General features: G+C 35.2%; 3 protein-coding genes across 4 annotated transcripts; all 3 read left to right on the forward strand.

The window, feature by feature from the left end:
* Positions 1–78: 78 nt before the first annotated feature.
* Positions 79–11777, forward strand: ABP1 (endoplasmic reticulum auxin binding protein 1). Of its 2 annotated transcripts, XM_022294549.2 has the most exons (6): positions 79–327; positions 461–543; positions 963–1069; positions 1198–1401; positions 10634–10701; positions 11225–11777. In XM_022294549.2, exons 1-6 carry the CDS (start codon positions 218–220, stop codon positions 11328–11330), a joined length of 678 nt encoding a protein of 225 aa, XP_022150241.1. In that variant the 5' UTR covers positions 79–217; the 3' UTR covers positions 11331–11777. The 2 variants fall into 2 exon arrangements, with proteins under 2 accessions (XP_022150241.1, XP_022150242.1); XM_022294550.2 differs by lacking the exon at positions 461–543 and having other exon boundaries at positions 97–327.
* Positions 11778–13999: 2222 nt separating this feature from the next.
* Positions 14000–16433, forward strand: GATL4 (galacturonosyltransferase-like 4). The gene is made up of 2 exons (XM_022294511.2): positions 14000–14622; positions 15402–16433. The coding sequence occupies exons 1-2, from the start codon at positions 14038–14040 to the stop codon at positions 15879–15881; spliced, it is 1065 nt and encodes a 354-aa protein (XP_022150203.2). The 5' UTR covers positions 14000–14037; the 3' UTR covers positions 15882–16433.
* A 5764-nt stretch (positions 16434–22197) lies between these two features.
* Positions 22198–23094, forward strand: LOC111018431 (mitogen-activated protein kinase kinase kinase 20-like). The gene has a single exon (XM_022294512.2). The coding sequence runs from the start codon at positions 22198–22200 to the stop codon at positions 23092–23094; it is 897 nt and encodes a 298-aa protein (XP_022150204.2).
* The last annotated feature ends 1372 nt before the right edge of the window (positions 23095–24466 follow it).

The raw sequence follows: 24466 nt of genomic DNA on the forward strand, positions 1-24466 counted from the left end.
TTTGTCACGTCATTTTAATATTAATTAATTAACAATAAAAGAAAGGATCATTTAGAAATATTTCTCGAACTTCAAGATCAAAAATGTTGATTTTGAAAGCTCACGATAAAATTAGATAAAACGAAGAAAACAGTGAAGAAATGATGGGAGCAAAAAGAAAGAAAAAAAGAAAATCTCAATAAAGCTTATATAGAACAAGTGATCGAAACACCACAAAATGGGGGTGAAATTGCAGAAGCGACTCCATGGCGGGACTTCACTTAGCTCTGATTTTTTGCTCAATTTTCTTCCCCGCAATCTCCGAAGCATCCCGTTGCTCGATCACCGGTGAGTACTCTTCTTCTTCTTCCTTCAGCATCCTTCGCCGTTTCGGGCGCTTCTTGTTTCCATGTTTCCTTCATTGGGTTCCATTAGCGTAGCTTCTGAAGCCCATATTTTCTGCTCTATTCTCGAACCTCAGTTTCTGTCCAGATTTTTGGAGATGCCACCAAGAGGCATGCCATGAGAGGAAAGGGGGGCCATTCACTATGAGCACAATCAAAAGTATTGGCTCAAATAATAATATCCACGAAACTGGGCTTCAGTTCTTTCACAATTACCTTCGATGAGTTACATGGAAATCTTCTTGGGGCAATTTTTAGTGATCCTTAATGGCTGTGTGTTTTCAGGCTAGAAATATGGTGGTTTTTTGGTCTTTGGGTATTTGAATATTGAGCAGGTTATTACAAGTTTACTGACGAACTAATGGATGTCCTCCTTCGTTCTTCAAATTGTTGCATATCTATGTCTTAGGGCATTTGGATCCAGTGTTTTTCATGTGTTTGTACTTGTAAAGTGAGGACGGTGACAGGGGAGGCCTGGCCAAGCCGTACTTTATGAACCTGACAACTTCGCATGTCAGTTCACCGTTTTAACCTTCTTTTTTGTCTCTTAATCCATTTAAATTTTCCATTGATGCACAGGGCTGCCCCTGGTAAGAAATATTAGTGAGCTTCCACAAGATAACTATGGCAGGGGAGGCTTGTCTCACATTACTGTTGCAGGTTCAATACTGCATGGGCTGAAGGAGGTACGGTGTGCTCATTCCTTAAATTTCTAGAACCCAGTCAAGCTCTGTGAAAACACAAAAAAAAAAAAAATATTGTGCATTGGCCCGTGGTAGCCATTTACCGCTCTCGAGTCTCGTGGCTTTTGCAGGTGGAGGTGTGGCTCCAAACATTTTCTCCTGGATCACACACACCCATTCACAGGCACTCATGTGAAGAAGTTTTTGTGGTTCTGAAGGGGACTGGCACTCTCTATCTTGCTCCTGAGTCTCATGAAAAGTACCCTGGAACGCCCAAAGAATTTTCTATCTATTCAAACAGTACATTTATCATTCCCATTAATGATGCTCACCAGGTACATTAATCCACATAACTGTTCTTTTTGCTTCAGAACTATCCATAAACATTGTGGACTTAGTTGATATACGTTATTCCTGCTTGCTTACAAGAATTTCATATGAGGTTAATTAGGATGAGTAAGCCATGTTTTAAATGTCTGTGTTAGGCACATCAATGGTCAAATTGATATATTTTAAACCGACTGAATTATTGTTGCCAATTGCCATTGCCAAGAGAACTGGAAAGCTTGTGGAAGACTTCTGCCCAGAAGCTGTGGGGGGGGGGGGGGGGGGGGGGGGTTGGGGGTAACATAATTCGGTTGTAAAAATCTCATTCTTCTGGATATGTGGATTAGAGGTTTCTGCAGGAAATTTCTTCTTTAGGGCATAAGATTTTTGTAAGTGGGCTCATCATTTACTTTAGTAGTTGAGACTCCATAAAAGGCTTTTAACGCCTTTAGCCATTGGAAAACTATTGTTTCATTGAATCTTATAGTATACTTATTTCTTTATGGGGAACAGGAGTGTACTTGCTCCTCAACTCTATTACCTTCCTAAATTCGCATCTATTCTGCCAGGTTTCTTATTCTTGTGCACTTGGGCTTTAGTTTTTAGGTTCAGAGGAAATTTTAATAATCGAATCCTTAGAGTTTTCATCATTGGTTCATTCTATTAAAGGAGCACCTTGAATAAGGGACAGGGAAGATAAGAGGGGGTGTGGTTCTTGATTTCTTAAGCTCCTTCTCATGTAAGTCTTCCTAGAATGTTCTTGGTTACCTCTGTCGCTTTGGATTGCCATTTCCTTATTGAGTCCAGAATGTGAAACTCCATAAGGTCAGATTCTTTGCTCAATTAGTGGTTAATTTTTGTTGAACAAGAAATGAATCTTTTTATTGAAGAAATGACCAGAGTTCAAAGATACAAGCTTTGATTAAAAAGGAGCTGAAAAAAAGCATAAATAGAAAGTAAAAAATTAGCAAGGAAAGGGAGAAATAAAACTCTGCCAATTTATACAAATACCTTGCCATGAATATTTGGAAAAAAGCTTAGAAAGAGCACACTATTGGAAAGCTTAGCGGTTCATGAGGTTGCTAATCTTTCTTATCCAAAAAAAAAAAAGAAAAAAATGAGGTTGCTAATCTTCGGGATCTTATAGCCCCAAATTAATAGAGTACATGAATGTAAGTGTGGGAGGAAGATGGATCCTGTGTGAGAGGGAGCATTACGTATTAGTAGGTGGGGCCCATAGAGAATCGTGTTAGTTATGTGTGGGCCATAAGGGTATAAGATTTGAGGGTGGCTGTGTGTAGTCGAAATTGCTTACCGCAAGTGTACGAGTCAACTTTTAATAAAATGGTAAGTAAATACCGATGTCGTCCACTGGATTGAGTTTCTAGTCCACTCAAGTACCACAAATACTAATGCCCGATTTTATTTAGATAAACAATGACGAGGTTTTAAACACAGAATAAAGAACAAAACGATTAATAAAGTCTAAAGAAATTTTATGGTGAACGAGTCTTAGGGAATTGACTTGACCAATTGAATTTACGAGCAGATAAATTAAACACGCCAAGATTGAATATGCAATTAATCTATAAGTTAAGAAATAACAATTTATAACCGTCTCTCCCGAGAACAAATAATTCTCCCACTTATTATGAAACCAATATTCTTTTTTTTGCAAAATATTTTACCGAGGAAAGAGAATGGATCCCGAAGGGTTTTCAAATTAATTCTTCTTATGTTATCCCTTTAAATAAGGAAAAGATGTTAAAAACTAAGGATAGAGACACCAGAGAGACATACACGAGAAAAGAGAGAAGAAATAAATTCTCAAAATTGATTAATCAAAGATGAGGAATAGAAGCACTATTTATAGGTTACAAGTGGAAACAAAATCTAGGAATAACCTCCTAACTTCCCTAACAAAAAAGGAGATTTATTTGCTAAATTTAAACACAAAATCTAAACAACTTTAAAACAACTTCTAACTAAGTCCACATAATCTTAACTTCTAACTAATTCAACACTCCCCCTCAAGCTGGACTATACAGATTGAACAGTTTCAGCTTGATCAACAACCTTTCAAATACGGGTCTCAAGAGTCATTTTGTTAGGATATCTGCAACTTGATCTGATGATGGAACATACATCAGATTTATAATTTTCTCTTCAATCTTCTCCTTGATAAAATGCCTGTCAACCTCAACACGTTTAGTACGATCATGATGCACTGGATTGTGTGCAATAGCAATTGCAGCCTTGTTGTCACAATAGACTTCCATTGAACTATCAAACTTGATCTTGAGTTCTTGGAGGAGGAGTTTCAGCCACATTATCTCACAAATACCATGAGATAATGCCCTGAATTCAGCCTCAGTACTACTTCTTGCAACAACTGATTGTTTCTTACTCCTTCATGTAACAAGATTACCCCATACGAAGGTACAATATCCTGTCGTAGATCTCCTATCTTGAATAGAACCTGCCCAATCAGCATCGGTAAACACCTTAATCTTTCTGTCATCATCCTTTCCGAAAAATAATCCAAGCCCTGGAGTTCCTTTAAGATATCTAAGAATATGATACACGGCTTCCATGTGTTCTTCAGTAGGAGCATGCATGTATTGACTTACAACACTCACTGCAAATGCAATATCCGGCCTAGTGTGGGATAAATAGATTAATCTTCCAACAAGACGTTGATATCTCCCTTTATCAACGGGTACCCCATCTAGGCTCTCTCCCAACTTATGATTGGGACTTATTGGAGTATCAGATGGTTTACATCCAAGCATTCCGGTTTCCTTCAAGAGGTCTAGTACATATTTTCTTTGACACACAGATATACCAGTTCTACTCCTAGCAACTTCCATCCCTAGAAAATATCGAAGTGTTCCCAGGTCCTTTATTTCGAAATCCTTTCCAAGTGCCTGTTTTAGTCTCTCTATTTCTTCATGATGGTCACCTGTGACAATAATATCATCGACATAAACAATGAGGATGGTGATCTTACCTTGAGAGTGCCTATAGAACATTGTATGGTCAGTTTGAGCTTGGGTATATCCTTGTTTACAAACAGCCTTTGAAAATCGCACGAACCATGCACGTGGGGATTGTTTTAAACCATAGAGAGATTTCTTCAGCTTACACACCTTTCCATCATACTTATCAATGTCAAATCCAGGAGGAAGGTCCATGTACACCTCTTCTTCCAAATCTCCATTGAGGAATGCATTCTTGACATCCAGTTGTTGTAGTTTCCAATCCAGATTTGCAGCAAGAGACAAGAGGACACGGATTGTGTTTAATTTTGCAACGGGTGCAAATGTCTCCTGATAGTCTACCCCAAAAGTCTGAGAGTATCCTTTGGCCACCAATCTTGCTTTATACCTTTCAATGGACCCATCAGCCTTATATTTGACAGTAAAGATCCATTGGCATCCTACCGTTGGTTTATTTTGAGGACGATCAACTACTGTCCACGTATCATTAAGCTTCAAAGCCTTCATTTCATCATCTACCGCATTTTTCCACTGTGGATTGCTCATAGCCTCTTGAATGGATTTTGGTACCTCATTGGCTTCCAGATTGAGAGCCAAGGTCTGAACTGCTGAAGATAAATGACTATAACCAATACATCGAGCAATTGGATGTTGAGTACACGATCTCACACCCTTCCTAAGTGCAATAGGAAGATCAAGATCATTAGTATTGTCTTGAGGCACAAGGGTAGATTGTTCAGTACCTAAGGACGAGATGGATTCATGACTTTGCTGTTGAGGCTGTGGTGGCTCCACTCCTCTTTGAACCGTTTGTCGCCGAGAATAAACAAGAGTCTCAGGTTGCTTGTCACTTCGATTTGGGTTGACTTGATCATCTTCATTATTACAGGAAATAATAGGAACTGACTCTTCTATCTGAGTAATTGGGACGATCGGGATAGGTATTTTTGGCTGAGGTGACTCGGTATTTAGACCATCAATCTCAGGTATTTTTGACTGAGGGGACTCAATTCTGGTATTTAGATCGTCAATCTCCCAAAAATTTCCATCAAGACTACTTGTAATAGGCTCAGTCTCCCCCTGAGGGGAATTTAGAGAGAAAAAAGATTGAGACTCAAAAAATGTGACATCCATGGTAGTGTAAAATTTATTGGTGAATGGACAATAGCATTTATAGCCTTTTTGAGTAGGAGAGTAACCAAGGAAGACACACTTTCTGGCTTTTGGCTCCAATTTGTGACGTTCATGATCATAAACATGAGTGAATGCAGTACATCCAAATATTTTGAGGGGAATTGTGAGGACAGATCGGATTTGCGGATAGATAGTGAGTAAGATTTCTAGTGGAGTGTTAAATTTCAGAACACGAGAGGGCATCCGATTAATGAGATAACAAGCGGTAAGGACAGCATCACCCCAAAAACAGTTAGGAACATAATTGGTGAACATGAGAGCACGAGCAGTTTCTCAAAGATGCCTATTTTTCCTTTCAGCTATACCATTTTGTTGGGGGGTAATGACACAGGAACTTTGGTGAATGATTCCATTTTGAGACAGGAAAGTTCCCAATATTTGATTGAAATATTCTATCCCCTTATCTGTGCGAAGAATTTTGATTCTCGTATTAAATTGATTATGAATGAGAGAATGAAACTGTTGAAAGATTGATGCAGTTTCTGATTTTTCTTTAAGTAAATAGACCCAACAAACCCTAGTGTGGTCATCAGTGAAGGTAAGGAACCAACGTTTACCGGACATAGTTTTGATGCGAGACGGCCCCCCATAAATCACTATGAATCATTGTGAATGGACTGGATGGTATATACTCAACAGAAGGATAAGATGTACGAGAGTGTTTTGCAAGTTGACACACTTGCAAGTAAAAAGGTCATCTTTATGAAAAAGTGAAGGGTACAAATGTTTAAGATACTGAAAACTCGGGTGCCCTAAACGGCGATGTAAAAGTAGAATTTGTTGTTCCCTAGAATTCGACTCACTACCAACCTGGAGAACTTGTTTATTTCTTAGACTTGGTCCTCTGAAGTAGTAGAGCCCTTCAAAGCCATCAGCATTGCCAATCGTCGTTCCCGTTATCAAGTCCTGAAACAAACACTTAGAGTCAGTGAACAGGGCTTGACACTTTAAATCATGAGTCAACTTCTGAACAGAAATTAGATTGCAACATAATTTAGGCACATGGAGCACTGAGTGCAATGTAATGTTTGGGCTAAGAATAACAGAACCAAAGCCTTTAATAATGGCCGATGACCCATCTGCAAGCTTGACATGTGTCTGAATCGGGTTGGGTGAGTACATGGTAAACATATCATGAAAAGCGGTCATATGATCAGTTGCACCCGAATCTAAGATCTACTGATCGGAATGCTGCTGACTTGTTAAAGCTGCACTAAAAATACCTCGTTGTGCCACAAAACTTGACGAAGGAGTAGACTCAACCGGCGGTGTTAAGAGGCGATAGAGCTGTTCAAGTTGTGCCTTCGAAAATGGAGGGAGAGAGGTGGCCAAATCTTGGGAGTTTGACACACTAGGGCCCACTTGATAGCCGGAGGAGCTGGTTCGAGAAGATGGAGTATTTGTAGGTGGAGGTGGCCGATAATCCCCTGATAAATTCTTCCGTTGAGGACGACCATGGAGTTCCCAACACCGATCTTTTGTATGGTTTGTGCGCTTACAATGATCACACCATAGGTTGTTCCGACGAGTAGATCGGGATGAAGGTGGTGGTGGACCTTGTGCCGCCAAAGCTGATGATTCTAGTGAGAGGGACAAAGGTTTTGTGTGTGTATCACCCATCATCACACGTTTACGGCTTGACTCCCAGCGAACTTCTGCGAAGATTTCGTCAATGGCTGGGATTGGCTTTGTGGCAAGTAAGCGGCCACGCACATCATCTAATTCCGGACGAAGACCTGCAAGAAAATCATAAATTCGTTCCTTCTCGACGTGTTTGCGGAAGCGTTCAGCATCCTTCGAGTTCTCCCATTCGAGATTGAGACATAAATCAAGTTCAGCCCACAACCTACGTAATGAGCTGTAGTATTGGGTGACATCGGATTCACCTTGTCGTAAGGAACGTGCCTTATTGCGTAATTCAAACAATTGAGCCGAGTTATCAAAATCAGAAAAAGCCATAGTGAGCGCATTCCAAAGATCCTTTGCTGTTGAGTAGAAGATGAAGGATTCTTTAATGTCCTTCTCCATGGAGTTAATGAGCCATGCCATGACCATTGAGTTTTGTGCATCCCACACGGAAAAAGAAGGGTCAGCTTCATCTGGTTCTGCTATCGTGCCATTGATGTACCGGAGTCGACTGCGGCCACGAATAACTAGGAGGGCCGATCGAGACCATTGCAGAAAATTTTTTCCGTTGAGTTTTGGAGAGGTAATTTGGAGCGAAGTGTTTTCAGAGATAGAGATGTGAGGTGTCGTGGATGTGCTTTTAGGGAGAGAAATTGAGGTCGTATTCGATCCGTCGGAACTCTCATCCTTGCGCACATCAGTCATCATGGCTGTTTTAACCATTCTGGTGTCAATCTAAACCTAGCTCTGATACCATAAAAACTAAGGATAGAGACACCAGAGAGACATACACGAGAAAAGAGAGAAGAAATAAATTCTCAAAATTGATTAATCAAAGATGAGGAATAGAGGCACTATTTATAGGTTACAAGAGGAAACAAAATCTAGGAATAACCTCCTAACTTCCCTAACAAAAAAGGAGATTTATTTGCTAAATTTAAACACAAAATCTAAACAACTTTAAAACAACTTCTAACTAAGTCCACATAATCTTAACTTCTAACTAATTGAACAGATGTCCTTTCAAATCCAACCCTCTCTCTCAGCTCTATTAGGTCAACCAATGAAGGAACAAAGAAAATCCAGGTGGATCCTTATTTTTTGGACGGTGAGAATGATTTTAATTTGAGTATAAGCAGTCAAGACTTTGCACCTTTTTTGGAAGATCATTTGTCATGCCCTGAAGATCTTTCGGATCACTCTTTTGTAGAAGCTTTTACTAATCTCTTTGGATTGAACAATGAATCGTTTGACTTCCTTTCTGATTTGGACTAAGGAAAGGGTGTAGATTTGCCTTCAGATGATAAAACCCCAAGTACAGAAAAGGCGATATCAAGTCCTCCATATATTGCGGCTGTAGGGATCACTCTCTTCCCCATTCAAAGTTGTCCTTGATGGTTCGTTCTTCGGGGTTCACAAGCATCTTTTTTTGTAGCAGATGTCTTTGATGGAAAGTTTCCTTGGTCTTGTAGTAGGGTTTGAAGTTAAAGTTCCAAAGTAGTTGGTCTTCAATATTCCAAGGGTTGCAATTCCGTGTTGCTTTTGTAAGGTTTTATCAGATGATGGATCAAGTTTGTTTATTTGATCATTTCAGTGAGGCAGGTTTGCAAGAAAATTTGGCATATTGCTCAATAGTTATCTGAGAAATGATGCCTTTGTTACTTTCTTTGGCGGATCAGTTGGTCTCTTTGGAGAAAGAGTTGATTTTGGGGGCAACACTTTTTCTCAGAGGAGTGGAAGAAATCAGATTCTTGATTTTTATTATGTTCTGCGATTATGCTTTGTTGGTGACTTGGTGCTAAGCAAGACATTCCTTAATTGTTTTGAGTCAGGTGAAATTTTTTTGGGTTGAGGTGAAGTGGAGTCCTTTTTTTGGCTCGCTGTCTCAAGAATCTTTGAAGGAAAATGCAAGTCATCGGAGGATAGTTTCTTTCTATCAAAGATTAAAGCATCCCTTTCAGATTTTTAGTCTTTCACCTAATTTGTTATGTTGTTTTAGGTGGCCTTTATAGCTCCCACTTAGTTCCTGTTTGCTTTAAGTGCTCTCTTTAAGAAGCCTGTCTCTTTTATATTTTTGTCTCCTTTTTTGAGAGTTTGTATCTTTGAACAATTTTTGTTCCTTTTCATACCTTCAATGAAAAGTTCGTATCTTGTTCAAAAAACCTCATGAAATGTTACTCACATGGTGCACTATCACTATGTTGGATATGTTTTTGGTTATTCTGGTGATTGTATTTATTTGAGAATTAGGAGAGGGAAGGAGCTCTCTAATCTTCCTTGATTTATGTTGATAAATAAAATTGAGGCCGAGGCCTATCAGGATCTTAAAAGGGGATTTATGTCTACATTTTTCTTTCCTTGGGCAAAAAGCCTACAACAGCCTCTCACCCCCACTAGACTCTGTAAATGTCTTCATCGTGTGATTTGCCTCTGAAATGACAATTATATCCTCTTATTCCTTTGCCTTTGAGGAGCCGATGCCTTACCTCCCTTCGTTCTCTAACTATCTCTTTGGGTTCATAAATCTTTCTATTTCCTGTAGAAGAAAAGTGATGCCTGAAAGAAATGGGATTATAGTTATATGTCCGCCGCCTCCCCTTTTAGTGGAACCAAGAATCATAAAATATGAAATTTGAAGGTTCGAATCCCCAACCCTGCATATTGTGAAACTCAAAAAAAAAAAAAAAAGAAGGGAAAATCATGAAATTTGGCCCTCGAAAGCCTTTCTTGAGTGACTTGTGAAGTGTAGACTGATGTACGGATATCAACTTAAACCACTGAGTTTCCGACTACAGTTCAGCCCCTAATTTGACTAGGCTATTTATCTGATAAATGTGGATTAGAAATTAGTTTTTTTTAATAACTCGGAATCGACATCTCTTTAGCTTTTTACTCCTCTAACCGGGGCACCTGCACCCACCCTAAGGTTCGGACCCGAGAGACATCAAAGATTTTTGGTATTAAGCTCACCGAAAGATTAGAACACAAGACCTCATGGTGGGTGATACCACAAAGTCCTATTTCCTTTGCCAATAAGTTGCACCTTGGGGTGTGTTAACCATTAGTTTAAATTCTCCAAGAAATTTGTTGAGACCATTGAAGAATCTGAACTTGTTCCAAATGCAAATTATGTATCTGACAATAGCAAGTTCGTTGGAGGAAATAGTGCTTTCTAGGATCCATAATATTTGGGTTAGATGCTGTTTATTGTTAAAGAGGGGACAAGAAGTGCACTGACCAAACCCGCTCTTGTTCATCCATAATCCTACAGTATGGTTTTGGTGTATGCGTTCACTACTTGGTTTCGTTAACTTGCTCATTTAGACCTTATTTGAAATTTTCTTCAAAATTTATGTGCAGTTAAACAAATCAACTCAGAATCAAGCATCTGATTTCATTTGAATGGTTAACCATTATACAGGTCTGGAATACGAATGAACACGAGGATCTACAGATGCTCGTCATCATTTCTAGGCCACCGGCCAAAGTGTGCGTATTTTCCTTTCATCTTATAGCTATCTTTCATTTATATTTGCTTTTCCGATTTGGTCGTATCGTAGGCTTGGGTTTGTAAACCTTATGAATTGTCCCTCGATTATCTTTTACCTACTTGAATAATTCAACTATTTTCTTAAACTTTTTACTTAGTCCTAAACCCTAATAGGGTCAACACCGTAAGCCAAGTGAAGATATCAACTCATTGTCATGTCAAAAAATGTTTTAATAAGGTCACACAAGAGATTATTTGTGAGGTTTTATTAAACTATAGAGACTAAATTGAAACAAAGTCTAAACCCTCGGGGATTAAATAGACCAAATTGAGAGTGTATGCTTTGCTGCAATAATGTCAATCTGTTACGGTAGCAATTTAAAGCTCCTTTTGGGGCCCTTAGTTCAAATCCACGGTCTCTTTGGTTTAAACTAAAGATTAAAAGACAACAAAATGCCAAAAGGAAAGAAAAAAATCTTCTAGTTCTTCAGTCAAAGGTTGCTTCTTTGGTTTTACTTGCAGGTTCATTTATAATGACTGGTCCATGCCCCACACAGCAGCAAGATTGAAGTTCCCCTACTCCTGGGATGAACAGTGTTTCGAACCACCTGTAAAGGATGAACTTTGATGTTGATCAAAGTCGTTTCTGACCTTCGAAATGGAACGTAAAGCTGAAGCGTCAGAGAAAATAGTGGAATATAAGGAACAATCTGTCCTACTGTCATGGAATATATTGTGAGGGCCTTGAATCCTCATTATTGTTCTGCTTCACTTTTCTGGTTTTTGTTGATATTACACCATATTCCCCAATCTTTGCTCATATCACAGCCATGGCTGAAAAAGTAGACCATCCTCAAACTAATGAGCAGATAGAAGGGTTGAAGAGTCATATTGGACGACACAAAGATAGAAGGAAAGATAGAAGGGTTCTATTCTTTTGGATTGGAAGCCCTTTCTTTAGTTAGGGCTCCTCTCGGGCGTTTGTTTTTGTATTCTCGTTGTATATGCTTCTATTTTCATTCGTCTTACTGAAAAGTTCGTTTTTTATTAAAAAAAAGGAAAAATATATTGGTTCTGTTCTGGTTTGTTTGACCAAACGTGGGTCATGAGCCCATTTTCGCTTCTGGGCCAAAAGCTCAGAATTGGGCTTCTCCGATGGCCTTTAATGGGCCATGATTCATTTGGATGTGTATTTCCAATACACTTTTGTCAGCAAGAATATAGTTTTTTTTTTAAACCTTTTTATGGTTGATGTTCTAGTTTTCAAATTTTGTAGATTAAAAAAATTGGTTTTGATGCTAACAAATGATTTTTAATTCAAGAGTTTAATTGCGACTTGATTATGTAGTCTTTATAGTGGGAGAAAATAGGTTCAAACACATAGTAGCTAACTTATTTTGAATATTCAAATCTTATGAGTTTCCTCGCAATCAAAAGTGTCGCTTGTCAAATCTTGACCCCTCTTTGTTAATTGAAATAAGAAAGTGTTGACTATAACACACTATCAACCGTACTTGTGACAGGTTGCAATCGCAATTGAACAACTACGTTTGGTTGAGATGCTTGATCCTTTGTCAATTGTAGGAGTAAATGTCGTTGGTCATAGTGAACGACACCTTTTTTTCTAGTCAAGAAATTGAGTTAAGGAAGATAATTTAGACAAGGCACCATTGTCTTGGGACAATCTCAAGCTGATGAGCATCTTTGTGGCAACATTCATGACAAAAGATGCGCCAAAAAACGAAAAAAAAGATTCAATTTTTAAAAGTAGGTTGACTGTAATAAATAAAAGCACAAGAACTTGGCACAAAAGTTAAAATTACGTAGCTATAATGAATAAAAAAATGTTGAAAGTAAATTAACCAAAATAAGATTTAAATATTTATTTTATCATGCATCATGAAATTATTTTACCAACCGAAAGTCATATAATTCAAAATTCAAGTGAGTTGAAATCCAATTATTGGGTAGTTATAGTAGTCAAAGTATACTTATATAGAACAATGACTCTTTACTTCTTTTTATTATTTATTTATTATTATTATTTTTATAACTTGGAGATTTGCCCCCTATATCCAAAAGCACCTACATCCAGTTTGACCAAGAAATTCCAAATCCTTACCAGTTGAGTTGTCCCTTGCGGGTCGACTTTTTTATTTGATTGTATATGTTTTTTTTCAACATGCCATTCATCCAAATGATGAATACCTAGACTACCCACCACCTTTTAACAAAAGAGCCTTAATATCCTATATTTGTTTAAAAATTCAATAGCTAAAATGATGTTTTGAACCTAATGAAAATTCAAACCTCCAACTTTTTGGGAGGTAAAATAATGTCTTGATAAGTTGAACTATATTCACGTTAGCTTTGATAGCACAGTACCATATGTTTTTACCTATCTCGAAAAGTAACAATGCATGTATAGAGTATTCAATATGATGGATGAACAAATATATTTGTAATACTACAACAAATTCCCTCATCTCGAACAAATATTTTAGACCTATCTCGAAGAGTAACTATGCATGTAAGCCATGAGTTTAATAATCTCACAAGCTACAAACATAAACCCCAAGTTCACAGAACTCACATTTTATCTCACACATTAACTTCTACAAATCACATCATGCACAGAACAAAAAATAACTTATGGAAGAACAAAATTTCTATCAAATCTTGTTACAATATGCATATATAGTGGTTCTCCTTGCTTTAAATGTTGCACCACAAACTCTAAAGTAAAAAACCATGGATCCATTTGAAACAATAATTTACTAAAACTAAGAGTCCAACAACATCCTTTCCTAAGGGTTTGATATATGTTTGTCAAAAATTAGAAGGGGAAAAATAGAAAGATGGGGGTTGGTCGGCTATTTTGACAAACAAAAAAAGATCTAAAAATTGCCTAGATCCCCTCCTCATTCTAAGTTATATCCTCCAACTCCAAGAAAAGTGGAAAGAAATTGATGCTGAAAAAAGAGGAGAAGAAGTGCTTGGAAGGGGAAAATTTAGAAAAATGATTACCTCCCTTAGAAAAACAGCAAAAGCAAGAATGTTTTGATGTAGTCTTCTTGTTCTTCTTCCCATAGGCCAGAAATAGGCATTGTTTTTCCTAAGAATTTTCTCTTCCTCAGAATCCCACCAACCTTGTTCCCCCCATTTTTTATCCCTTCTCATCAATCATTTCCAACTTCTTCTTCCTAATCCTTCTCCAATCCAGCCTAACAATGGCTGCCACTCTGATTCTCTCTCTTCTTTGATCTTTCTCCCAAACTTCCCCCCCTCCTCTGCCCCTCCCTCTGTCCAATTTCTACACCAATTTTACAGGCAGGATGGCCTTCTGGAACAATCACCTCCACCTCCATTTCTCTCTCTCCTTCCTCGGCCTCCTGTCTCTCCTCCTGATCTCCGCCACCGCCACCGCAACCTCCACCGCCGGAATCCGCCTCGGCATCATCCGCAAGCCGTCCTCCGATGTTCCTGTCTTCCGCGAAGCTCCCGCGTTCCGCAATGGCGATGCCTGCGATAGAGACGAGAAGATCCACGTCGCGATGACGCTGGATTCAAATTACCTGCGAGGAACGATGGCGGCAGTGCTGTCGATTCTGCAGCACTCGACGTGCCCGGAGAACGTGGAATTCCACTTCCTGTGGGCGAGATACGAGCCGGACGTGTTCTCGTGCATCAAATCGACGTTCCCGTACCTGAAATTCAAGGTCTATCGATTCGACGCCGGTAGGGTTCGGGGAAAGATTTCGAAATCGATCCGGCAAGCGCTGGACCAGCCGCTGAACTACGCGAGGATTTACTTGGCGGAGATTCTTCCGGCCGACGTTAAAAGAGTGATTTATTTGGATTCCGATTTGGTCGTCGTCGACGATGTTGCAGAGCTTTGGGGAGTGGATTTGGGAGAGAAGGTATTGGAAATTGGAAATCAATTTGAGGAACAAACCCTAAACTCTCAATTTTATACTCTCTCTCATATAATTTTCGCTCTTTTAAAATTTCTCATTATTACATTTCTATTTTCACAAGAAAATAGGGTTTTTCTTTTTTCTTTTTCTTGAATTGTTTTTCTAAGATTTTAGTTAGGGGTGCAGATGGGTGGGTCCAGAGTTCGTTTTGTCTATGGAAACTTGACAGTTTTAGAAGGCTATGTAGAATCGACTGATTGACTAAACCAACTGTTTGTCTATTTTGGCTAAAGCCAAGGCAAGATAAAACTGAGTTGAGAACTTTGAGCGAAATTGTGAGAGAAGCAAAAACAACTCGTGAGGAGATGAAGAGCCAAAGAGAGATACACCCGAACAAAGTAAAAGGAGACGAAGAGGTGGGAGAAAATGAGAAAGGGAGAAGAAGAGAGAAGAAGAAAGGAGAGAAGAGAAAAGGAAAGATGAGCGAAGGGGCAACTGAACTTAAAAAAAAAAAATTTAATGTACAAACCAGTTTTGCAAACTGCAATTGTTATTGTAAGTCATCAATGGATATAAATTTTCAGATTCATGATCAGTTTTTCACATTGAACAAAACGATATCAAACTGGTTTTGGTCAATTGGATCGGTCCGTTTTTTGAAAATTTTTTTGGTCCCTAGTTTTAGTCAAAATGTATTCATTATTATTTTTTATAACGAGGGGGTGACGGTCACATAAAATACTTTCATCCTAAAGAAAAGGCACTTGTCTCATGTTGTTCAGGTCTTAGCAGCTCCAGAGTATTGCCATGCCAACTTCACAAAGTACTTCACGGACCCGTTCTGGTCAGACCCGGAGCTAGCAAAGACGTTCGACGGTCGCAAGCCATGCTACTTCAACACCGGCGTCATGGTGGTCGACGTCGACAAGTGGCGGAGCGGCGAGTACACGCAGAAGATGGAGGAGTGGATGGCAGTGCAGAAGCAGCGACGAATATACCACCTCGGCTCCCTCCCGCCGTTCCTCCTCGTCCTTGCCGGTGACATACGCGCCGTCGACCACCGCTGGAACCAGCACGGCCTCGGCGGCGACAACCTCGAAGGCAAGTGCCGGAGCCTACACCCGGGCCCCATCAGCCTCCTCCATTGGAGTGGCAAAGGGAAGCCATGGCTCAGGCTAGATTCTAGGAAGCCATGCACCGTTGATCACCTTTGGGCCCCATATGATCTCTACCGTCCATCCACTCATTCTTTGGAAGAGTAAGAGAGAGAGGGGAAGGGGAGGAGTGAGAGTGAGAGAGAGAGAGAAAAAAAAATAATAATTTGGAACAAAATAAATATAATTCTTTTTTCTAAATGGGTTTTTTGCTCAAAGAATTGGGTCAATCTTAGAATGAGCAAAAAAACATATAAATTTAAAATTGATTTGGGGGAAGTTGGCAAAGTGTTTAATTCTCTAAATTAAATTTTTTTCCTTTTCTTTTGGGGTTTGGTCTTTTGAATATATTTTTTCTTAGAAGAAAAAGTTTCCCACAAAATGAGTGGAAAAAAAGGGAATAGTAGAGAGAAAGGAAAAGAAGAAGGAGATCAAACAAGGAGAAGATGAAGATTTATGCATGGTGAAAAGTTTGTTGTCAATTTGTGAATAGAGGGAGTGATATAACAATTGAAATTCCTTTTTTTTTTTTTTTTTCTTTTTTTCTTCTTCTTAAGATTGTGGTCTTCAGGGTCACTTTTTAGCTAACTTTTTCCATTTTTATTATTCACAACTTTTCTCTCTCAAATTATATATATCTCTCTCCTAATTTTATATTATGTTAAACTCGTCTGTTGTACATATATTTTACATACTTTTAGTTGCATACAATTCGTTATTGCTCAAATTAATTTTATTTCTCGAGTTCAACGACATGACCTTTGGTCGTGGATTTATGATAAACTAACTTAATTAATAATTCTCAGTTGGTCTAAATTGTTCTGCCTAATTCTGATCCGACAAATTTGGAATCCTAACATAGCATTTCACTTGATGGGATTGTTTTATGATGAGATGTGTTTTAGGTTTTTAACTTGGAAAAATGTTCAAACATATTCAACATATTTATACTCGGTAAGTCTCTAATATATGAAATGCGTAGAAAATGGAACTCTACAAATCTCCAACTTTTTATTTCGCAAATTCAGTCGTTACACATGTAAGTGGAAGGTTTGTCAAATCTTCATCCCATATTTGTTGGAAAAAAAATCAAATTATCTCGATCTCTTGTATCATTAGCAATAACACCACAATTAAAAAAAAAAGTACTATCCTAAAAATATACTCATTTCAACTAAAATAAATGAAACGGTGGTACCAAATAAAATCCTATACTTATTATTACATAATTGATTATTAATAGAATGAGAGGCAATGATAATTGGAATTATTTGGTCATGCGTAATAAAAAAAAAATTGTACATATTTTTCTAGTACAATAACTGTCAGTTATTGATGTATTTTATATGCCGTAGCTAAAATGAGGATGATATTGCTTTTAAAAAAATATAATAATTATTAAACCAAAAATAATAAAATTACGGAAATCTATAATAACCTCTTGACATTTTATTAATTTGAATTCATTTAATGTAAAACTTTTGTTCAAAGCCTATGAATCGTGATAATAAAAATAGAACAAAATAATAAGAATAATACTAAAAAGGCCTCTATCAAAAATTGATTTTTTTTTGGTTGGAAACTCTGGACCCATGATTTTAATACTATATATTTACTTTCCGTTTCAAAGCGAAGAAAAAATATTTAAAATTAAACTATAAATTTAGTTTATGAGCTTTCTTTTTCTTTTTCTTTTCTTTTTAAAATTCTTTCTTAGACAATCTAATTTATGAACTTTACACATTGTATAGGAAAGTTTTTAGTATTATGCCCACAGGAATGGGGATGACTCTCCAAAATAATTTCTTGTGTGACCCAGGATTTGAATCGGGACGAAAGAGATATTAAGGTAGCATTACACCCACTACACCATTGAGAAATTTTTTACATTAAAACTACTAAATAATATATAATATAAAAACTTATATTTTTTCTTTCCAGAAATGAACCGATCGGATAGTCGTCTCTTGACGACCACCTTCAAATTTTTAAAAAAATTTACGTGGTACCACAGACACCACGTCTAAATGGTCGTCTCTTGAAGAGACCACCAACCTTCAGTTTTTTAAAACTACAATATTTTTAAAATAAGTTTCAAAATCTACAATATTTTTAATTAAACAACTATATTTTTAAAATAAGTTTCATTTACAATAATATTAAAAAAAACCCAGATTTTTCAGGGATAAGAGCAGGAATTCTTCACTGGAGTGTTCAATTCCACGAGAAACTTTTCTTTATTTATAATTTTTTAAGAAAACAAGGGAAAATTAAAAAATACTTTTTACAATTTCACCTGTGGAATAAAAAAAAAGAAACGGAGATAAAATTTATTAATGATAAAATTCATTCCATAGTTTTGTTAATGATATTAATTACATGAACTAAATAGAAACATAATCAAAAGAGGGGAGTAGTAGTTTAAACTTACCTTTAGAGATTTAAATAGATGCAATCCTCCCAGGATTAAGTTTATATAATTTAATCAATATTTAATATAATGTATTTATTTGAATTTATAAAGAAGGAAATAGTTGTTAAAAAATAAAAGAAGGAAATAAAAAAGAAAAAAAATAGCAGATTAACCGATTTAATCTTGTATTTTCTAGATAAATTGAATCTTATATTTAAAAGAGAGAACAAATTTTTAAAAACAACTTAAAATCAAGTTTTTATTAAAAGAACAAACATTAAAAATATGAACTGTCAGAACATACAAACCCGATTTGAATTTTAAAAATACAAATGATAAAAGCACTATCAGAAATTAAAATAAAATAAAATCGATAAGATAGGTTTAAAAGTTGAAGGCTTTTAATTAATTTTCTTATAGCCATTAATGAATTCCTCTTAATCGCCATCCAATAATCCAAAAAACTTAATTATAATGGGGAGTTGCGTTGGATTGAAGGTTTTAAGTGCAGGTTCCTTTGGCGATGTGTTCTTAGCCAAACTCATCAAACAAGGAGTCCACAATGTTGTTCTCAAGGTTGCTTCCATTCAAGATTCTTCTTCCCTTTTCAATGAAAAATATGCTCTCGACCACTTCATCGAATGTCCCAAAATCGTTCAGTGTTTTGGGAGTTAGAGCACTTCATCAAATGTTCCAGTGTTTTGAGAGTTAGATTATCATGGAAGAAGCGGAGATTCTTCCCTCTATTCTATTTCTTACAATCTCACATTGGAGTACGCTGGCGCTATTGGAGGTGCTTTGGCTGACTTACTTAAACAACATACCTAGCTGTCGGAGAAAGATGTGAAGGAGTATCTCAAAATGATGTTGAAAGGACTTTCATGCATTCACGGTTGGGGGTTTGTGGATGCTGATCTCAAACCTGCTAATGTTCTTGTGTTCCCTCAAGAAGATGGCAAGATGAAGTCGAATTAAGTAGCAGACTTTGAGCTTTCTAAGAGATGTGAAGACGTGGAAGTGTATTCGAAGAATTCTAGGTCGAGAATCAGAGGAACGTTGAGGTATCTGTGTCTCCTGAAGTTGTTGCTTCACCTTCTGATATCAACACTCCACTCGATGTTTGGTCTCTCGGTTATATCTTAATAGATATGATAAGTGGAAAACAAGCATGTAATAGTTGTCAAAACTTCATATACTTGATGTCCAAACTTGTGTTTGGGACGAAAGTACCCGAAATTCAAGAAGAGTTATCTCAAGAAGGAAAGGATTTTCTTGGAAAGTGCTTTGTTCGAGATTCTTCAAGGAGATGGACGGTTGATATGTACTCCGACATCCATATCTAGCATGATCATGATTTTGATATTCATTGTATTTATTTACTTTTAGGTATTTTTGTAATAAACTTGAACTTTTGTCAATAAATATGCTTTATTTTATTATTTCAATGTTAGACTACCAACCAAAAGAAAAGAAAAGAAAAGAAAACTACAGAGAAAGACGATGAGATACTCCAATTTCAAAAATGATTTATTTGTCTCATCTACCAAACAAACTTCCACAACTATTCAACTCTGACAATCTTTTGGGATGTTAATTTTTATGGTGGAGTTACGTTCCATGTGACTGATATATATATTTTTTATATATATTTATTATGTTTTTCTCTAATCCCAACAGTAGGTCACTTTGAAGTTGTTATAAATTTGATTATGTTGGCTAGGTTCTCTCTCTGGTTTTTTAAACACAATATCAAGAGAGGTGGAAATTCGAAGTCACGACTTTTATATCAAAGATAGGTACATAATGTTATATGTAGCTTTACATATCAAATTGTTCTTCTATTATGTACAGTTATAAGAGTTTTACTTTATGTTATACTCAGTTTGTAAAGTCTATAAATATATGTTGTACAGTACTTTATAATTTACCAATGAATAAAGTTATAATTCACAAGATTGTGAATTATTGCACATGAACCAATTGAACTATGTTAGGTTGGTCACCAAGAGTCAGTTTGGTACGTTCCCGTTTCTTGTTTCTTATTTCTTTATTTCTAATTTTATTAAAAAATTTAAACATTTAAAAATTATTTATGTTCCTTGCTTCTCATTTTTAAAAGCATTTTCAAAAGTGTATAGAAATTTTTGAAACAAGAAAAACAAATTTCTTATTTCTTGTTCCCATTTTCAATTTATTCCAAAACATAAACAAAAAATAAAAACAAGAACCAAAAACGTTACCAGTTATAAGTTTAGTTTTTTTTTTTTTTTTTCCTTCTTCTATTCTCTTTTTAACTCTATGAACAAATAAAATAATGTAAAATTAAATTTTACAGCAACCCAATCAAATAGTTTGTTTTGCTTAGCTGGATCTATGAGAAATGAAATTGGCCCTTTCGTAACCATTTCAGTCTTTTTCTTTTTCCTTTTTTTTTATTTTTAGTTTTTAAATACAGGATGGTTTGATAAGGTCGGTTGGATATAATGTAGTTTTATGTTTTTAGAAAACAAAAACTTATGTTTAATACCCGTTTTTTGTTTTTTATTTTATAGAAACAGGAAATACAATATATTTGGTAACCATTTTGAGCTTTCTATTTTTTAAAAGTTAGAAAATTGGAAATATATATTAAAGATAAAATGCTATCTAAAGTAGAAATGTCAATAGTGTGGGACGAGAGTGAAGATGCAACTCTCCCATACTCGTGTTTATGAAAATTTTTAGTCCACCATCTCCACCTCATTCTTCAGTTCGGGAATCGAGAACCAAGTTAAATAATTCTTATTTGAGGATAGAGATATTTGTGAAAAAAATTATCGGTTTTGTAATTACTTTTAATTATTTTTAGAATGATTATTCACTATTGTAAATAATTTGTTTTAAGAAATATTCAATATTTTATTCAGGATTTAGTAAATATGTTAATAGAATATATATTAATTATTAAAAAATGGAATCGGTGATGAATTTGGGACATGCATTTTTATTCTTCAAGTAGGAACCGAAACTTTTGTTATCGCTGATGTAGAGACATAGATGGATTGAAATAAACTTTTTAAAGAAAAATTTTGGAGAGATAAAGAAGCAAATTTAGTAAAAGAAAAATAGTGAAAGAAAATTTAAAGACAAAAAGAGATAAATTTTAGAGGAAAAAAAGTAAAGTTGAGAGAAAAATATACGTTAAAGAAAAAAATTAGAAAGAAAAAGAAAAATGATATTGAAAAAAAATTGGAGAGAGAAGTAATAATAAATATTTAAAATAAAAAATTTAGAGAGAAAAATAAATTTTGTTAGAAAAAAATTATAGTGAGGAAGAAATTTGTTAGTGATAAATATTGAGAAAAAGGGGTTGAGTATTAAAAAATTAGTTTTTGAAAAATAGAAATATGTTTTTAATTTTTTTTTTTGAAATTTACCTAGAATTTCAAAATCATTTTTGAAAAATAAAAAACGGTAAATTGAATTGCTTATCAAACCAGAGTACCCATTTAGATTTTTGTTTTTTATTTTTCAAAAATGATTTTGAAATTTTATACCAATTTAAAAAACATTAAATAGATCTACAAGTTAATGTTTATTTATATATAATTAAAAATTACATGTCATTTTTTAAAACTGTCAGAGAATAAATCGTTCATAAAAAAATTATTGAATAAAATAAAATTGAAATAAATATATAGCCCTACAAAATTTTATGACAAGTCAAATTTTTTTTTTTAAAACTAATAATAAATTTGAATCAATAAATCAATTGGAAATAATAAAAAGATTATCAGAGAATTTAAATAAAAAAGAAGCAATAATAATATTGATTCCTATTTGAACTTGGAAATTCATAATTCCTTGTAAGACTCCGATTTCTCCACTTCGCCCATAAAATTCCTTCCATTCTCACACAATAATCCATCTCCCTCCCTCCACGGCTATCGTTTTCTCTCCGGCCGCCGCCACCACCGTCGCCATCGTCGCCTGCGGCCTGCTAATTTCTCTTGATTCGGTTTATACAATACAATGACGAATTGGGTTCGAGTGAATGATTTGGGTAAAGGTTCTTACGGCAAAGTGTTTTTAGCGAAACCAACGACGAGATCTCTCAAATATTTTGCTGTTAAAGTAGCTGAGCTTCAACATTATTCTTCGCTCTTGAATGAAAAACGTATACTCAAACACTTTGTCGGATTTCCAGAAATTGTTCAGTGTTTTGGGGGTGAGATGATAACGGAGGGGGATTCCTTTGATTCTGCCTTTTACAGTTTGGTATTGGAGTACGCTGCTGGAGGTACCTTAGCTGACTTGATTAGAAAACAGAAGAAGTTGTCGGAGAATACAGTGAAGGAATATCTCAAAATGATATTGAGAGGGCTATCTTGCATTCACAAACTAGGGTTTGTCCATGTCGACCTCAAGCCTGCTAACATTCTTGCATTCCCTCAAATTGATGGTAAAATGAAATTGAAGATAGCGGATTTTGGACTTTCAAGGCGATGTAACAAAAAGAGAGAGTGCAATTTCAAATTGAAGTTTAGAGGAACACCGATGTACATGTCACCAGAATCCATTTATGGTGAGGTCAACACTCCGCTTGATATTTGGTCTTTGGGTTGCATTTTGGTTGAAATGGTTACTGGAAAGCACGCATGGGACGATTGCATAGATCTCGAGCAGTTGATGTTGAAGCTTAGGGTAAATATGGAAACACCAAAAATACCCGAAGAACTATCAAAAGAAGGAAAAGACTTTCTTGAAAAATGCTTTGATCGGAATCCTAAACGACGATGGACAGCGGATATGTTACTCCAACATCCTTATCTCGAACAAGAAAAGGAAGCTATAAAGAAAGATGATGATCCAACGTACTCTTATCTGCCTCATATACTGTACAAATTTCAATCAACTATTCAAATTTGACGATCGGACGTTAATTTTTATGTATTGTGGTGTTCTATTTTCTTCATATTATTCCATACAATTTATGATATTATATATAATATTCTTCGAACATAAATTTCTTCTGAAGTGGTTGTAAATTTGATTTATATTCAATAAGTTTTCTCTTTTTGCTCTATGAACAAACAAAAAATAAAGAAAAAAACATATTTTTCAATAGGGATGAATTAATAACAGCAACTAGAAATTGCGTCTCAAAATAAGTCGATAAATTTGGACTATGATATTTATTTATTTTTTATTTTAATACTGAGCTATGAACTTTTTCAATTTTGCAAGTTAAAAATCTGATCGGTATTGACAATTTTTAAAACTCACAGAGATTAAAAAGATGGTACTCAAAGATTTATTAATTTTTTATAACATTTTATTTCTAAATTAAAGTTCATGAACTAACTAAATTTGTGATTTAAATTTTTTTTATAAGAAAAAATTTAATTTTTACAATGAACTTGATAGGCTGTGAATTCAGTTTTTACCCTAAACTTTAAATTTCATCAAATTTCACATTATGTTTAAATTAGTGTTGGAATATATATCTTAAATTTTAAAAATATTTTATACTTTTTAATAAGTTTTCTTTGAATAATCAATAAAAAAAGTATTTTCATATACATTCAAGAAATTATAAAACACACAAAATGAGTAGAATTTGAAAAAAAAAAAAACAGAGCTATTTTTTTGGTTAAAATTTATGAGTTTCGTCAGAGTTATTCAACCGTCTATTTTGTGCATCAATCAAACTTAATTTTGTGTTCTTACTTTGCTAAAAAGATAGAGCTATGATTAAAGATATATAAACTATTATAGTTAACGAATGAATTAGTACCAATTGAATATATTTTGTAACATTTTTTTTCAAATTTAAGGTCCAATTTAATAATAATTGAAAAATTTATTGTGGAAATATAAAGTAATTTCTTAAAATTTAAGGATGAAAGATAAATTTGAAAAAAAAAATATTAACTAAGATCCATTTACTTGAAAATGAGAATTAAAAATTTCATTCAATAGATCAATTGGGCCTATGAAATTCTATCGTATCTTATTTTTATTTTTTATTTCGTGTCCACACATTTTCAATAATTACTCCACAACAACTTTTTACAATTTTTTCTATGTTATTGGGATTCATAATTTTTTTAATTAATTGTTTTTATAATTTCAAATTTTCTTTGTTTATTTATACCGTTAGTAATTTTTCTGAGAATAAAATGATTATATAACTTTATGATTTTATTATTACTGTAAAATATTATAAATTTCGAATTAATTTATCAATTATCTAATTTTACTTTGTCACTATTAATAAATATCAATAAAATAGTTAAAT

The sequence above is a fragment of the Momordica charantia genome, assembly GCF_013281855.1.
Source record: "Momordica charantia cultivar OHB3-1 chromosome 9 unlocalized genomic scaffold, Mcharantia_2.0 BLBB01000009.1, whole genome shotgun sequence".
NCBI classification, from domain to species: Eukaryota; Viridiplantae; Streptophyta; class Magnoliopsida; order Cucurbitales; family Cucurbitaceae; genus Momordica; species Momordica charantia.